Source organism: Sarcophilus harrisii, chromosome 2 (assembly GCF_902635505.1).
Source record: "Sarcophilus harrisii chromosome 2, mSarHar1.11, whole genome shotgun sequence".
Taxonomy (NCBI): Eukaryota; Metazoa; Chordata; class Mammalia; order Dasyuromorphia; family Dasyuridae; genus Sarcophilus; species Sarcophilus harrisii.
Window position 1 is genome coordinate 17790503 of NC_045427.1, and position 17103 is coordinate 17807605.

General features: G+C 49.0%; 1 protein-coding gene across 2 annotated transcripts; it reads left to right on the forward strand.

The window, feature by feature from the left end:
• Positions 1-1531: 1531 nt before the first annotated feature.
• On the forward strand, positions 1532-16794 carry STC1 (stanniocalcin 1). Of its 2 annotated transcripts, XM_031949656.1 has the most exons (5): positions 1532-1954; positions 5794-5936; positions 8703-8914; positions 13797-14014; positions 15538-16794. In XM_031949656.1, the coding sequence occupies exons 1-5, from the start codon at positions 1837-1839 to the stop codon at positions 15564-15566; spliced, it is 720 nt and encodes a 239-aa protein (XP_031805516.1). In that variant the 5' UTR covers positions 1532-1836; the 3' UTR covers positions 15567-16794. The 2 variants fall into 2 exon arrangements, with proteins under 2 accessions (XP_031805516.1, XP_031805515.1); XM_031949655.1 differs by having other exon boundaries at positions 13797-16794.
• The last annotated feature ends 309 nt before the right edge of the window (positions 16795-17103 follow it).

Below are 17103 nucleotides of genomic sequence, written 5' to 3' on the forward strand. Positions count from 1 at the left end.
TACTACCTAGTGTATTATATTTCTTGTATAAGTAATGTGTCACAGACTACTGTTCGGTGGGTAGAATGGCTGCTTTTGTCATCGACTACTATGTCTGGGAAGCCTCCCTGGATACAATGGAATCCTCTTCAGGACATCTCCAAGAACAGAAAAAAGAGTGTGGATGGGGATAATGACCCCCCCAGGGCTTGATTGGAAATCATCAGACCTGATCCCTAAGTAGAACCTGTCCCAGAATATCAGAGCTGGGAAGAGTCTCAGAAATCATCAAATTGTAAAGGAAAGAGATGCCTTTGGAGTTCAGAGGCAAATCCCACTTACTCCCCGGGCCATCCGGCAGATCACCAGGCAGATCCCACCTTCTGTTTCCTTCTCTGTGAAACAAGGTGCTTCTGAAATCCCTTCCAGATCTCAAGGTCATTTTACAGAGACGAAAACCGAGACTTGGGGGGGGGGGAGGAGGAGGAAGTGACTACTCCAAGATCACAAGCCCCCACTTCATTCATTCTTGCATGCATTTGTCCCTTCATTCAATGTTCATTATTTACTGGGTGCCAGTTACTGAAGACGCCCCAAAGTTCCTTTTCTCAAGGACTTTATTCTCCTTATATTTCTTAACCTGGGGACGGGAACCTCATGTGCTCCTGCATGTATGTGTGCATGTTAGGGATGTATAGTGTAGGATACTGTGCATGTGCCGCATGTGGGTACATGTATGTACACACACGTGCACACACAGCATTGTGTATGTGCATATTGATAACTGTCTCTCCATATGACGAGTCTCCTCTGCATTCTGCTTTGCGCACCTCCTCACGAGAAGGGTCTTCAGGCTTGGGCAGACGTACCCCCAAACCCCAGCCTAAGCTCCCTAGCAGCTAACCGTCCCTGGTCTCAGCCCAATGCCGTTTCTCTCTCCACTGCCTCGTGATCACACACGCACGGGGGACCATGCCTCCCTGCTGCCTCAAGCTCATCGATCCGTCTGAGAACATGTGAGCGCTGATGGGCGTGGGAGGGAGCAACCCGAGGTGTAGAGCAGCAAACACTAGGAGCATGCTTTAATCCTGGGATGGTTTGGGTCCTTGAGCCCCGCGAGGGCGCCCGCCCCGCTCCTTCTAAAAGCTTCCCCCCACACACACACACACACTCCACAGTTTCCTAAATAAAATGAGAAAATGGGGGCCTCTTTTGGAAAACTAAAGGATGATGAGCGAGATTTCCAGGCCATTTCCTTGAAGGAGATTAATCACGGAGAGTTCTCCATCCTCCTCCTCCTCCCCCTCCTACACACACGCGCACTCCCACACTCACACACACACGCGCACACGCGCACGCCCTCCATCCGTGGACACACGAAATATTGGCACCAGGTACTGAGATCTGCTGGAAAATATTCCTCCGAAGTCCAGGGCCCCGGCGCTTGAATGAGTGTGTGGCCGCTCATTGGCTGACCGGCCCGGCTCCTGATTGGCTCCCGATCCCGGGGAGCGATAAGAGCGGCTATAAATTCCCCGGGCGCTGCTCGGGAGCCCCCAGTTTGTCCAAGCCAAAGGTGCCCGCGCCTCCAGCCTCGGTGCAGCAGCGGCTGCAACGCCCGCAAGCTCGCAGCCGCCGGCCTCGCCAGCTCCCCGCCTCAGCCTCCAAACGCATCCAGATCCACATCTTCTCTCAAGCCGCGAGAGACAGGGAGGAGAGGAGGGGGGAGCAGGAGGAGGAGGAGGAGGAGGAGAGGAGGAGGAGGAGGAGAGGAGGAGGAGGAGGAGGAGGAGGAGGAGGAGGGAAGTGGGGACAGGGGGGAAAAAACCCAGCAACTTAGCGGAAACTTCTCAGAGAATGCTCCAAAACTCCGCCGTGCTGCTGGTGCTGGTGATCGGCGCTTCCGCAGGCACCGAATCGGAGCAGAATGACTCGGTGAACCCCAGGAAGCCCCGGGGGGCGGCGCAGAGCTCAGGTAAGCGGCCGGCCGGGCGCCCCCGCCCCCGTTTGCCCAGAGCCCCTCCCTCCCCCCACCCCCCACCCCGGCTGCGTCCCGCATCCCCCGGCTCTCCCGCTAACGCGACCCAGGCGGTCGGTGCCGGCCGGCCGGCGGGGCTCCCGAACGTGCTTCATTCATGCCCGCTGGCCGCCGAGCGCCGGGGGGTAACCCAATAGCCCCAGGAAGCGGCCCGCCTTTGTCTGCCGCCTTTCGGGGCCATCGCCGGGGAGGCGAGCCCGGGGCCGAGGGGGTATTTCGTTGCATAAGCCTCGGGGCTGCTCGCCTGGGATCTGGCACGTACCCTGTTGGGAGGAGGGGCTGGGGAGGGGGCGTGGGGAGCGTTTCCAGGCACGCTCTCAGCGCTTCGCAGGGACTGGCTCGGAAGGTGAGACCCGAACTGGCTGATGCAACCCAAGCCCCCTTTAAAAAAAAAAAAAAAAAAAAAATCACGGCATCCTCAGTCTTGCGGAGAGCACACGCTAAAATGGGAGGAAAAAAAAAAAAAATCCTCGAACCCTCGGGAGTGCCGGGTCCCAGGGGATGAATTCAAAGGGAAGCCCATTGCCTCTCCCTTGCATCGGCACCTTGGTGCATCACATGACTAAGAAACCCTTTAATTTTTTTTCTTTTTTTCCCCCAAACTGCAGCTGTTTCTCTGAGTGAGAGAGCTCTCTAGTTCTGGCTTCCCAAGCAGTTGCTAGCCCATTGCCTTTGTCTCTAAAGGGTTAAGGGTCACTAGGAGTCAGCGTGCACACATCTGGCCCGTTTGATTATTTCCACACCCATGTTGGCCCTCTGGTACCCAAGCACCCTCATTCTGCTCTCTGGTCTCTGAGGAATCATCCATCTCCGCGCCCCCCCCCCCAACTTCTTTCCCAGAGATCAGATCAGGATCGTTAGGGACGAGTACCGAGCTTAAATCTCTCAGAGAAGAAAGTGAGACTCCATAAGGGAAGGTCACAGAGTAGACTGCTCCAGAGAGCCTTCCACCCCACCCTGACAGATCAGCGTGGATGCGTGATCCCAGACTCCGATTTCAAACTACCCTACATAGATTCTGGGAGATCATCTCTTAGAACCATCTATCGCAGAGCAGAGAACGGGGATCTAGCGAAGGAAAGGGAGCCCAGATTTAGAAATGTAAATCAGGAAGAGAACTCAGACCACTGACTCTGTCCCCTCCTCGAAGAAAGGTGTACCGACTTGCCCAAGATAATATCAGCTAGTTAGTGGTAGGATTTGAACGCACGTCCCACAGCTAAAAAGTGGCAGGCTAGGATTCGAATCAAGCACTTGCTGCTTTTTGTGGCCCCAAGGTTGTGGCGGCAGGTGTCAGATGGATAGCTTCTCCCCAGAATTTGTCCTGCTTCCTCCTTCCCAGAGGACACTCCGTGATTCCCCCCCCCCCCTTCCACCTCCACCCTCCCCCAGCCCAGTGGAGAGTAGTTGGTCTCTGGGCTATGGTCCCATTTCCTTTTGTACTTTGGTTGCTATAGAAATTCAACGATTCCCTCCCAACTCCAGCCTGCTAAGACAATAGCAGCCCTAATGCATATTAAAACTGCTGCAAGCAAAGTTATAATTTGAACCCGTGGAAATCTATAATTAGGGAAATGACTTGTAGCATCCCAGAGGCTGGGGAGGGGGGAGGGGCGGGGAAGCCCAACTGAACCCGGGAAGCTTTTGATCTCCGGGGAGAACCCTGTGGAATGGAGGCTGCCGAGAGCTTCTTGCTGAGCTGCTTGCCAGAACACCCCCCCCTCCCTCCCTTCTGGAGGGGAGAAATTACTTTTATGGGAGATCTTATCCAGAATGCAAAAATCCTCACACAAGTTTTCAGCTGGCGGTTTTCTCCCGGTCTTGCACAACGGACTCCATTACTCCACACCTGTGTTTCTCCTAAATAAGGCTCTTAATGTCTTCAGAGAGAGAGAGAGCATATGAATGAATGAATATGTGTGTTGCTCTGAGCAGGAGTCTATAATAGGGGGACTAGGGAAAAATACTAGCTGGCTCTATTCCCTTTTTTTTTTTTTTTTTTTTTTTTTGCCCAATCCGAAGGTGAATGCGACTGGGGCAGTCCGGTAATGATGATTCCCAGGTGGACATGTGCAATGGGCTTCTACTCTTCTGGGACGAGTAGGGAGACTAGTCCATGGAAGGAACATGAAAAGGGAGGTTTAGACTCAGAAGACATCTCCAGATGGGAAAGCTGAGTCCAGAGACTGTGAAGTGATTGACCCACAGTCGTGGGAAGTGAAAGAGCTAGGAGTTGAATCCACATCTTTCAAACTCCAAAATCCACCGGACCAAAATCTGGTCTTTGAATCCAGAAGACCCCAGTCCTGCCTTCTCACTTACTATCCCTATGAGCCAGAGCTAGCCCTCCGTCAGCTCAGCACTCCTGAAATAATTCTCTAGAACTCTCAGTCCCAGAGGAGTTGCTGATTGGCATTGGTGAATGGAGTTTCCAAATTGGGAGTTTTCCATCAATGAGAAAATAGATTTGGACTTTAAAAAAAAAAAAGATATTCTTGAATGAGTTCTCTAAAGCCAAATTGACTGGTCTTTTTTCTCCTTCTGCCTTCTGAACTTATACTGGTCATTTAGAACACCTGCTAAACCCTCAAGATGATGCCTTTCTTTGTAAGCCTGAGAAAGTCGAAGTGGGGCAATGAAAAGGTGGTTCCAAGGGGCAGTGAAAAGGTGGTTCCAAGTCTCCCCCTCCTGTTCATTTCCTGTGTGACTCTGGACAAGTCACCTCACTTTTTTCTGATTCAGGGGTTTATTTAATGGCCTCCAAAATCCCTTTCTTCTTGGAATCTAAGATCTCGAGGCATCGGCCATGATTATATAATAACTACTCACTTTCTCTAACAGTTGGGCAATTGCTTTTCAGCAGCTCTGTGAGTGAAGTAGTATGGACAGTGTTACCTCGCCATTTATAGATGAAGAAACTAAGCTTCTGAGGAGTGCTGGAAATTACTTGTCCAAAGTGGTACAGCTAGAGAGTTTTCTGATTAATCCAGGCTCCTTTGGGGGTGGGGGGGGGCAGGGTAAGAGAGGATGCATTCTCTCCCCGCCCCTTTCTTCTATAGAATTATTATGTTCCAGTTGGAAAGGATTTCATCTGGAATTAGAGGACCTGGATTCAGATCCTGCCTCTGGATCACATGACTTGAATGACCTTGGACAAGGTCACAGCTGGTAATTTCTGAGAATTTGAAACCTTGTCTTCCTGACTCCCAAGCTACTGAAGAGGAGGTGACTTCTAAGGTCCCCTGCTGGTCAACATCTGGACTCTTGTGATCCTGTTTTCTATAATATTCAGATAAAATGGAAAATCTCCCGAGGGATGGACTCTTGACTCCTATTCTTTAGTATTCCTTCTCTCCCCTCCTCCTTGGGCCGTTGCAGCAGCTGTCCCAGTATGACAGAGCTGACTCATCTGTTTGGTTTCATGCCTGGAGGCAACAATCAGATAAAATCCTATATCTAGAGTCAGGAAGATCTGCATTCAAATTCAGCCTTAGTTATGGGACCCTTGATTTCTCCCTGCCTCAGTTTCTTCATCTGTAAAATAGGAATAATTATAGCCCTAGATCCCAGGGTTGTAGTAAGTGAGTTAACGCACTAATTTTTGTGAAAGTACTTAGTGCAGTGCTTGGCACAGAGTAGGTACTCTAAAATCATTATTCTTTCTCCCTTAGGTGCCAGACTACCTCCGGGCGTCATTTGTCCCACCGCTGGGCTGAAGCCTGGCTCCCATCTCCACCCAGGGCCACTGATTGATCCACATTCTCTCTCCTTTTCAGCCGAAGTGGTCCGCTGCCTCAACAGCGCTCTACAGGTGGGCTGCGGGGCTTTTGCATGCCTGGAGAACACTACCTGTGACACAGATGGATTGTACGATATCTGCAAATCCTTCCTGTACAGTGCTGCAAAATTTGATACTCAGGTAAGCAGACCCGGGGAGGAGGGGGTTCCCTCCCTCCAGGACCAGCTGGTTCTCCTCAACAAAAGCAAATGATGGAGTGAGACACAGGAGCCATCTTCCCCGTTCCCTTCCCCACACCCAAGTGCTTCTGGGTAGCAAACCAGCTTTGGGAACAAAGGTTCCAGTTTTCACTCACTGCAGAGGCTTTAATGGGGGTGACTGGGGAGCAGTAGAAAGAGTTGTATTTGAAACTGGAGTACTTAAATTCAAAGCCTGGTCCTGTCGCTCTTAAGTCTCAGTTTCCTCTTCTGTAAAATGGTATCGGGGGAGGGAAGCAGGTATTAAACCATGAGCTCTCAGGTCTCTTTCAGCTCTAACCAGTGATCCTGTGGTCCTAGGGGAACAGAGTTGGAGCAGAAAATTAACTTTCTTGTTATGAGCCCCTGGACTGTTCCTTTCAAAATAACTTTTCTCCTGGGGATAAGGAGTAGGAATGGGGCAGTTCTCCTTGTGGCTTTCAAGATCCCTCTAAATCTGGGAGCCTTTTCCCACTGCTCTCTCATATCACCTCCTTTCTTTCTCATGACAACTCCAGGAGATAGGGGGAGGCAGATGCCAGCAGCCTTGCATAAAAACTCCCACAAGTCCTCAGGAGGCTCACTGACAGCCCCTCCTTGACTTGATGCCTTGCTTACCCCCCCACTCAGGGCCATGTCTGATGGCCCTGGAGGGGGCCAATTACCGGGATACTGAGGCAGGAAGGGCAAGGAAGCCTTGGAAGCCCCACTCTGGCCAGAGTAGGTAGGAAGCACTTGTTATGTCTGAGTCATTGTGCTAAGTGCTCTGGATGCAAACACCAGCCAAGGAGTCAGCCCCTTCTCCCAAGGGCTGGATTCTGTAAGGGTAAGAAGGGATTTAGAGAAGATCTGGGAATGGGGGTGGGGAGCACTGTGGGATGGGGAAAGGGAGGCTGTGGGCAGAGGTAAGTATAATGGCCAGTGTGAGAGTGAGATGGCCAGGAAGAAGCAAGCAAGGCTGGCTCTGGGTAAAATAAGATTAAAGCTCCACGATCAGAGCTTAGGATCCCTTTCCTAACTGTATAATTCTCTATCCTACATCCCAAGTATCCCCAGGCCTTCTTGGCACTTTATTAGCATGATCTCATTTGGTGGGAGGTAAGTGCTATGGTTACTACTCCCTATTTCATAGATAGGGAACCCCAAAGCCAATAGAAGCCAAGTGACTTGACCATAGTCGGTCAACTAGCGAGTGCCAGAGGCAGGATTCAAACCCAGGTCTTCCCAAGTTCAGCATTTTGTCCACTTCATCCTGAAGCAGCTAGGTGGCACTATGGGTAGAGAGCTGGACCTGGAGCAAGAATCCAATCTGGGCAAATCCTGCCCCAGACTTTTATTGGTCGTGTGAGCCTGGGCAAGTCATCTGGATGTTCTGTGCCTTGGTTTCCTAATTTGTGAAATGGGGATGATCATAATACCTCCCTCCCAATGTGATTGTGAGATTCAAATGAGAATAACTGTAAAGTGCTTCACAAATCTTAAAGCACCTTGTAAATGGTTTTGTTGTTGTTCCATCACTTCCGACTTTTTGTGTCCTCTTTTGAGTTATTCTTGGCAAAGAGTATTAGGATGATTTGCCATTTCCTTCTCTAGCTCATTTTACAGATGAGGAAACTGAGACAAACAGGGATAAATGACTTTCCCAGGGTCACACATCTAGGAAGTGTCTGAGGCTGGATTTAAACTTAGGTTTTCCTGCCTCCTGGCCTGTTGTTCTATTCACTGCACCACCTGGCTGCCTCTTGTAAATGATAGCTGTTATTAATAATTATGGGGCCACCTCCTCCACAAAGACTTTGTTAAGTATATAGAAATATAGAAGGAGCTGCTATTTTTATTTCCCAAGTGGCCAAGACACAGCGAGCCCCTGGGAGTGATGTTTATTAAAAAGGAGTGGAAGACCCAGGTTCAGATTCTCCCCCTGCCACTAACTCCTTCTGTGCCCATGAACAAGCCCTTTATTCCATGTATCTGAGACTCAGTTTTCTCATCAGTGTCCAGAATTTGAACACTGGGTACAAGGCCAAGGATTCTCTAGGCTGGCCACCCGGGTCACATGGTTCCTCTGGATTGCTCTTTCTCTTCTTCCAGCTTCTCCCTTTCTCTCCCTTCCCCATTCCCTATTCTCAAGGAGGTTCAAGGTCTCCAGATTGCCTAAGCCTTCCCCAGTGTGACTCCAGGAAGATCTCCCTGTCTCTGTGACTTGTCTCATGCTTCACCTTCACCTTTTGGGATCCTTATCTTCCTTCAAGGCTCAGCTTCTTATATGAGGATCTTTCTTGGTTCCCACCCCTGTCAATGATTAGCATCTTCTAAAATTTCTTTGAATGGACTTTCTAATTATTGGCTATAACTTTTCAACAAGGGCTGTTTCTTTCTTCTTTTCCCCCCCTATATTTTATATATTTTTAAATATCCCCTAAACTTCATATAGTATCTTGCAAACAGTGGGTACTTAATAAATGCTTGAGGGGTGAAATTTTATTTTATATTTTATATTTTTGTAAACATCCTCTATACTTCACACAGTACCTTGCAAACAGTGGGTACTTAATAAGTGCTTGAGGGGTGAAATTTTATTTTATAGTTTATATTTTTAAATATCCCTTTCATACAGTTATCTTGCAAACAGTAGATACTTAATAAATGCTTGAGGGGTGAAATAGTCCCAAACTATGCTAAGTCCCTTCCTTTCTTGTGGACCTTTCAGGGAAAGGCCTTCGTCAAAGAAAGCCTGAAGTGCATCGCCAACGGTGTGACCTCCAAGGTCTTCCTGGCCATTCGGAGATGTTCCACGTTCCAGAGGATGATCTCTGAGGTTCAAGAGGAGTGTTACCACAAACTGGACATCTGCGGGGTGGCCAAGAGGAATTCCCGAGCCATCGCTGAAGTGATCCAGCTGCCCACTCACTATTCCAACAGGTGCAACATTAGTCTTGGAGCCAAAGGCGACAAGAAGGGGAGGGAGGGGAGAGACACCATTGGCCACTGGCGAGACCTGTCCTCTGTACCCAGCAGTCCCCAGTCCTGCAGGGAAAATAGTCAGATGCCCCCTGAAGCTCACTTTAAGGATCGCTTTGTAGGACCGTAGATTTCTATCTGGAAGTGATCTGAAAATCCATCTAGTTCAACCCCATTTTTCAGAGAAGAAAATTGAGATCTAGATGTATAAAGGGACTGGCTAGATAGGGCGGTAGACAGAGTGTTCAAATCCAGCTTCAGGCACTGACTGTGTGACTCTGGACAAGTCATTTAACATTTTACTGCCTCCGTTTCCTCACCTGTAAAATGGGGATAGTAGGGCTCAGTAGACCGGAATTCAAATCCAGCCTAAGACACTTGACACTTCCCAGCTGTGTGACCCTGGGCAAGTCACTTAACCCCAATGGCCTCAGCAAAAAAAAAAAAAAATGGGGAGTGGATAGTAATAGCCCCTACCTCCTAGAATTATTGTGAGGCAAATGAGATAATATTTCTAAAGTGCTCAGCACAGTGCCTGGCTCAGAGTAAGCATTATATATGAGCCATTGTCATTGCTATTATTTGTGTTCAACACTCTTTCCCCCGTGCCGACCTAATATCATCCTTTAACAGAGGAAGACGTGGACGTCAAATTAACAAACACTGACCACGTGGTAGGTCCGGAAGCAAAAAAGGAAGCCACTCCTGCCCTCCAGGAGCTTCCATTCTAATAACAGGGGGCCAGGCAGTACAGCAGGAATGCTCCCCTCTCCGCTGCCCTAAGTAAGGGCATCTTGTCCCAAAAAGCTGGGAAGTCCACCCTGAGTCTTGTTTTAGAACTCTGTTTATGATCCCTCCCTTTCTTACACACACACACAACACACACGTATACACACTCACTCTCTTATACCCACACACACACACACACACACACACACACACACCCCTTCAAACTCTCAACAACTGCCCTCTTCCCTTGTCTCCTTCTGTTGACTGTCTGATTGTAACTAGAGCCACAAGGATCCCAGTGCCCATCTCCAGATAGCCATTTTACAAACGAGGAAACTGAGCCCAAGGAAGCTTAGGCCACCCACTAACGTGCCAGAGCAGGGTTTGAATCCGGCTCCCACAGAGTCAGACCCGGGGTCTGACTGAAGCCCCCGTTTCCAAAGCGACCTTTTCCCAGTGCTTTTGTCGGAGTGGGCTAATTTTATGACTGTTGAGAAGGGCAGAGTTTTCCGGTTCCTTGCCGGGCTGCCCTTCACTAGCTGAGATCTCCGCTCCCCCGAAACATCCTGCTTTCCCAGCCCGATCTCAGCATAGACACACACGGAACCCGTGCCAATTGGCAAGGAGGCGTAAGGGGAAGTAGTTAACGGTCCATTCCACTTTCCTGTGACTTATCTGAACTAAGGTGGGGGAGGAGAGGCAGAGGCCCCGCCAGCCAGCCCTGCCCTGGGGAAGCAGGGTGGGGAGAGCTGCGGGCGGATAGGGGGGGTACGGGTGCCCACCCCCGTGGGCCTGGCCCTCTGCACACTGGGGGAGGCTGTGGCTCAGTGAGCTCCGCACCCCAGACCGAGCCAGTGCGTGTCACCAATGACGCTTCCCACCTCTCTGCTGCATGGACAGGGAACAGGAAACAGGAGAATAATATTGATTGAGGGAAACAAAGGGCTATTTATAAATTTTCACACACTGAGTTCCTAAGCCACATGGGCTCCGGGGCCGAGAGGAGCCCAGCCCGGGCTCACATCGGGTTCTCGTGAGAAAGTTGGGACCGGCTCTTTACCAAGCCCGGGGAAGCCGACCCCGTCGGGGGAGATTTCTCAAAGAAGGGAGGGAGAAGTAGAGACGGGCTTCGCTCCCAAGGCACCAGCGTGCATGGAGAGTGTGGGACGCCCAATCAGGAGTTGAAATCCTGCCTTAGAGACCAGCCTTGTGACCCTGGGCAAGGCACTTCCTGCCTCAGTTTCCTCATCTGTAAAAAGGAGACAATAATAACGCCTACTACTTCCTGGGATTACCGTGAATCTCAAATGAACTAATGATTGTAAAGTGCTCAGCACTGGGCCTGGTCCATTGACATTATTATTAATTACTAGTTATAGATGTTTAGATTGAATGATAAAAATCCTGCTACTGACTTCTGTGTGACTCTAGGCAAGTAAACTCCCTCTCTGAGCTTCAGTTATCAGCAAAATGCAGGAGCTGAACCAGAGCTTCTTCCAACACTGATATTCTGAAATTTGAAGTCCTTAACTTAAGCTAAATGGACAGTTCCGTAAGGTACCCAAAAGCCTCTTCTTCCCAGTGGCCGGCTGATGACAAGAAGCCATCTTCGTTTGTCTATTAGTTTCCCCATCAGATCGAGTTCTGTGAGGTCAGGGGCAGCTTTTGCCTTCATCATATTCTTAGGGCTTAGCACAGTTCTTGGCACTTAGTAAGTGCTCAACAAATGCTTCCTGACTGCCGGTTACTTTCTCCATTCGTGGGAATTATCTCAGCTGCCTTGTCTGGGGCAGATACGAGTCCTGCCCTGTGCTAGGTAGAGGCATCCCAGGGTCCTCTATCTAGAAACAGAAGGCATCCTGAGATCATCCACTGCAACTACCTCACCTTACAAGTGAAGAAAATGGGCCCAGGGAGGTCATGACTTACCTGAGGTTACCCTGGAAGTAAATGTTATCGTTAGATTTGGAACTCGGGTCCTCTTGATCCATAGTGGCAGGTGAGGTTGAACAAAGGGGATGTGTTGGTGAGGATCATCGTTGGGTAGATGCCCCAGTGAGAAACGATCCGCTCTAGTGGAGGGGGCTGGGCTTGGAGTTGGGGAGACTTAAGTTTGCCTTCTGCCCACAAAGTTAACTGGAGCCTGCAATAACCAGGCCCAAATTTGGGGATCCCTACAGCATGGATCATTCCATTGTCAGAACAGAGGGGTGAGCCTCTGCAGCAATAATCACCATCTTTTCTAACTCAGTTTCCGTTGATGATGGGAACAAGGCCTTGGGAGCTTAGCAACAGCCAACATTTCAGAGGAGGTTGGACAGGGGGCTGGATCTGTAGTCACCAGGGTAGTCTCTCCCCACCCGCCCCTCCAGATCACAAGATTTGGGACCAGAATGGTGATCTCAGTGTACAAATAAGGAAACTAAGGCTATAAATGTGCGTGTCTTAGGCCTTTATTGGAAGCAGCCTTGGAGATCATCTGATGCAAGCCCTTTACTTTTCAGTTGGGGAAAATGAGTCCCGGGGAGTAAATCATAGAAAGTTAGGAAGCATCTTAGAACCTAGGAAGTCAGAGTTAGAGATCTCTAGAGTTTGTCTAAGCTCCTCTTCGTTTTATAGAGAAGAAAACTGAGGTTATTAATGGAAGTAATAATTATAACAGCAAATATCTATGAAACCTTAAGTTTTCAATGCACTTCACACAAGTCATCTCATGATCCTCAAAATGACCTTTGAAGGTAGATGCTGCTTTTAATGCCCATTTTACAGATGGGGAAACTGAGTCTGAGACGAGTTAAGTGACTCGCCCAAGTTCCTACAGAGAGTAAGAGCTGGGATGCAATCTTAGGTCTTCCATTACTAAATTGAGTGTTCTTTACATTGTACCTATTCTTAGCTCCTATAATTTCTAATCCTACAGGAAGGATATGCCCCAATTTATTTAAAAAAAAAAAAAAGAGTTTAATGATTTCCCCTTGAGGTTGGAGAAGAAAGGACACCCAGGGCACTTTGGCTAACCTAGTTGCAACACCCCTCCCACAATCATCTCAACTGTGTCCAAGAGCAGAAAGGTCATTCCCCTGAGCTCATTATATATGTTCTGCTCCATTTACCACACAGTCTTGAAGGGCCCTCTCTCGAGGGGTTAAGTCATACTGGAAAAAATGGCTACCCCCTTACCCTCTGCAGAGAGTTAAAAATAAGCAACCTTTTCTTCTTGTTCAGGCTTTAGCTTGGAATATCCCTCCCCATTCCCTCCCTAGTCCCAGTAACTGACGCAGAAAGCACATTGCCCTCAGCAAGTCTAGACCCTTGGGCTCAAGTTCTTGCTGGGTGATCTTGGCCAAGTCATTGCCTCGATTAGCCCTCGGTTTCTCCCTGTGTAAAAAGAAAGAGAGTGAGCTCTCGGGTTCTTCCAGCTCCCCAAACCCTGCGGTCCCTCCAGTTTGGAAATGCCAGGGCTCTATATCTCTTAGAAGGTTGAACAACCCCATTGTTTATATAGGAGCTAACACGGGATCAATTCCATCTAGAAAGAATCCCCTTCCAATGGAACAAAAGGATCCAGACTCACGGAGTGATCCCCACATTGATTATATAGGAGCTCAGCATGGGATCAATTCCATCTAGAAAGAGTCTTCCGTCCAAGTGGAACAAAAGGATCCAGACTCACATAGGATCCCCACATTGATTATATAGGAGCTAGCGTGAAATCAGTTCCCTCTGGAAAGAGTCCCCTTCCAAATGGAACAAAAGGAGCCAGACTCATGTAGTGACCCTCCCACTGATTATATAGGAGTCTAGCATGGGATCCTTTCCATCTGGAAAGAGTCTCCTTCCAAGTGGAACAAAAGGATCCAGATTCACATAGAGACCCCCTGGGAGAAGTGATGTGACTCAGTTGAGAGAGGGTTCCATTTAGAGCCAGGGAGTTCTGGGTTCAGCCCCGGCCTCAGGTGCTTCTCAGCTACAATTCTATGGCACATCCCACCTCTGTGACCTTGAGCATCGCCCCGTGCACGTACACTTCTGAATCTCAACGAACTCGTATCCATCCCTCGCCTCTTCCCTTGTGGTCCCCGTTATGAAACCCACCTTCCTCTCTCTCCCCCAGATACTACAACAGGCTCGTCCGTAGCCTGCTGGAGTGTGACGACGAGACAGTGGCCACCATAAAAGACAGCCTGATGGAGAAGATCGGCCCCAACATGGCCAGCCTCTTCCACCTGTTGCAGACGGACCACTGTGCCCATTCCCAGGCTCGGGCCGACTTCAACAGGAGGCGGGTCGCAGAACCTCAGAAACTCAAAATCTTCTTCAGGAACCTCCAAGGTGAGGATTCCGCCTCCTCCCACATCAAGCGCACATCGGCCGAGAGTGCATAACGGCGGCGGGGGCGTCCGGACCCCCGCCGAGGTAGTTTCATTTTAGGGGAGATAATGTGCCCATCTTGAGTGTACTGTGCCTGGTTTAATTTTTTAAACATTTTTATTTCAAAGTAGTTCCTACTATCTGTCCTCCCTTTCCTCCCGCCTCCACCTTCCCCCCTCGAACCCCTCATCCCTTTTAGACAACTGCATGGAACTAGGCTTCTGTATCCAGTGTCCCATCATGGCAACATCCCCAAGAACTGAACAGGTGTGACCCTACTGCATCTTCCCCGGTGGAAACTTCCACCCTCGGCCATGCCCTTCCCCCAACGGCCCTCCAACCCCATCCGTCCATGCTGTCCCCGAACCATCAAGGTTTTGAAGATGTGGAGCCCTTTAGAAATAGTTACCCCCGTGGAGTCAGCTGCTAGGAATCCACTCGAGACTCGGCTGCGCGTCTCGAACGCGCCGCGAGGCGTCGAAGGGAATTCGTGTTATGAATCTGTGCTGGCCATGGACGAATATGAAACCGCTTTCGGTTTGTGGGTCCCTGGTGAACTAGTAGCCTACGGTCTCGCTCCCTCCAGTGTCTCATTTCTTTTTGTATCCGGGGCTCGCGTACCAAAGCGCTCGAGCCTCATTCTCCGGCCTGTCACGTCGTGCATTTTGATAGCGAATCAAACTCCTATCTCCATGTACTGTAACCGCTCAGAGCTTTAAAAGTCTCTTTAACAATTGTCTTAAAAACTAGCATATCTTAAGGTCTAACTGTGGAATGTAAAGAGCTGAGGACTTACATACTGTAAATAAACGCCAGAGAAGGCTGCTTAGGACAAGCAGCAAATAATAATAACTTTATTGCCTAGAGATTTAGCCTCACGACAAAGCTTTGTTTTCTCTTTCTGGGAAGAGAGTCATTTCTCTCGTGACTAGAAGTACATTTACATGCTCCTGTGGCCTTTTTGTATCTTTAAATATAATTCAGGGGGTAGATATAGCTTCCCTCCGCATCAGAACCGGAGATGGACCTCAGTGAAATTAGGTCGGAGAAACCAGCAGTCATTTCTGATGAAAGCCCAGCCGGGGGTTGGACCTCCCGGTCAACCACCCCAGATCTGAGGCTGCCCCTTTGCTCGCTTGAATCTGGCTCGGAAGCAGCTCTAGATCATATGTGGGAAAGGGAGTTCCCAAAGCAAAGTCTACTGCATCTTAGGAAGCATAATTTTTCAGCGGGCCGTCCCCGTGGTGAAAAGATGGCGAGAGCATGAGACAAGTAGCTCTCCGTTCCCTCTTTTGAAGGGCAGGGGGCTGAGGGGTTTTCGGTATTCCCAGGAAATCTCTAGTGTTTTATGTTGTCTAGCCTTTATCGTGTCGCTGGCCGTTGGTAAACGGCCAGCGGGAGATGGCATTGCAGCTTTGCGGGGAGAGAAAGATAGAGGCAGAGATTAAAATAAATCCCCCCCCCCCACTTTCTCCCCATCCCAGAGCTGACGGCTTCATCAATTCACTCCTGAAGCCTTGGAATCAAGAGGGACTTCTGGATGTACATCCCGAAGTTTCCGAGGTCACCATTCTTGAACTTGGCGGTCCCTCCCAGGTAGTGCTGCCTCCTGAAAGTCGGGCCTTCTAAACTTGCTTAGATAGAAACTCTTGGTGCTTCATTCTCCCTGAAATAATTGCAGGAGGTCACCCCATCCTGTAGATTCCCAGAGAGAGAGAAGGGACGAGGGCAGAGTAGGTCTCTAGCTAAAGAGGAAGCAATACAACCAACCTTACCACAAAGCCTTTAAACTAATCACTTGCTGCCAAGGTACCCAAAGCAGCTGTGTGAATGTTGCTGCCCCCTCTTCTCCCCCCAAGCCTTCCCCCCCCATGAGGCCCATCCTCGGGGCGCTCAGCAGTGAGCTGAGCCTACTGATCTAAAGGGTCACCTCCAGCTGGCCACTCCCAAAGAAATGGGCACCGTGTCATCTTGTTGGGCATTGGGCGAACCGTAGCCTGGGTCCCCTTTTATCAGGTAGGGTCGATGACTTCTCTCAAGAAGAAAAGCCGATGGCTCGTGTGCCCGTATCCACACTTGCTATCTAGGATCCCAACGGAGCCGTTGGGATTTCAGCAAAATTACCGGGGAATGTCTTACATCAGTCATGGGAATTATTTCTTTTTGCTGTGGTTCCTTCACACCCCTCTAAAGTATATATACATATATGTATATGTGTGTGTATATATGTATGTATACATATGTGTACATATATAATTTATGTATTTATGGAAAGAAGCGATTCTTACTTGTCAGTTTTCTTTTTTTTGCTTGTCCCCTCCCTTCCCAGTCCTTCTCCCCATCTCCTCCCTCCCTACTGTCCCAAAGTTTTTGTCTTGCATTCCCTGCCCAGAGTGATTTGGGGGCAGATCTTGACCTGTCTGCATGATTCTTCTCTTGTGATCTGGTTGCACTTTAGAAAATTTTGTGCCATTATATTTGCATTAATGTATTTATAATTTAAATGATATTTAGGGGGTTGGGGCTGAGTACTGGAATAAACAGTGAGCATATCTGGCATATGTCATTATTTATTGTTGAATTACATTTTAAGCTCCATGTGCATATAAAGGTTATTAAACATATCGTGGTAATGAGAGATGCAAGTTATTTTCTTTGCTTATTTTTATAATTAAAAGATACCATAGCATAATATGAAGTGGATTCCTTCTGAGATAAAAAAAATAAAGTGTTAAGTTTTATTTTTTGCCCTCTTTGGTGTCTTTCATTGTTTTTCTCCAAATTTTCACGTGGAATGATCTCCCACTATGTCATCCTTTAGGGGCAGTGAGCCATCTTTGGAGAGTTTAAAGGGTCTACATCAGACTGTGTTATTGGCCTCCTTAAGTTCCTAGAGAGGCACCTTAGAGTGCCGGGGGCTTTTTCCTAGGAGAAGTAAGACTCCAGAAGAATTAACAAATGACTTCTTATTCCTTTGTCTTCAGCTCTGCCTGGATGAACTTAGGGAAAAGTCCTTCATGCCTCTAAACCTCAGTGTCACCTTCTGTCCA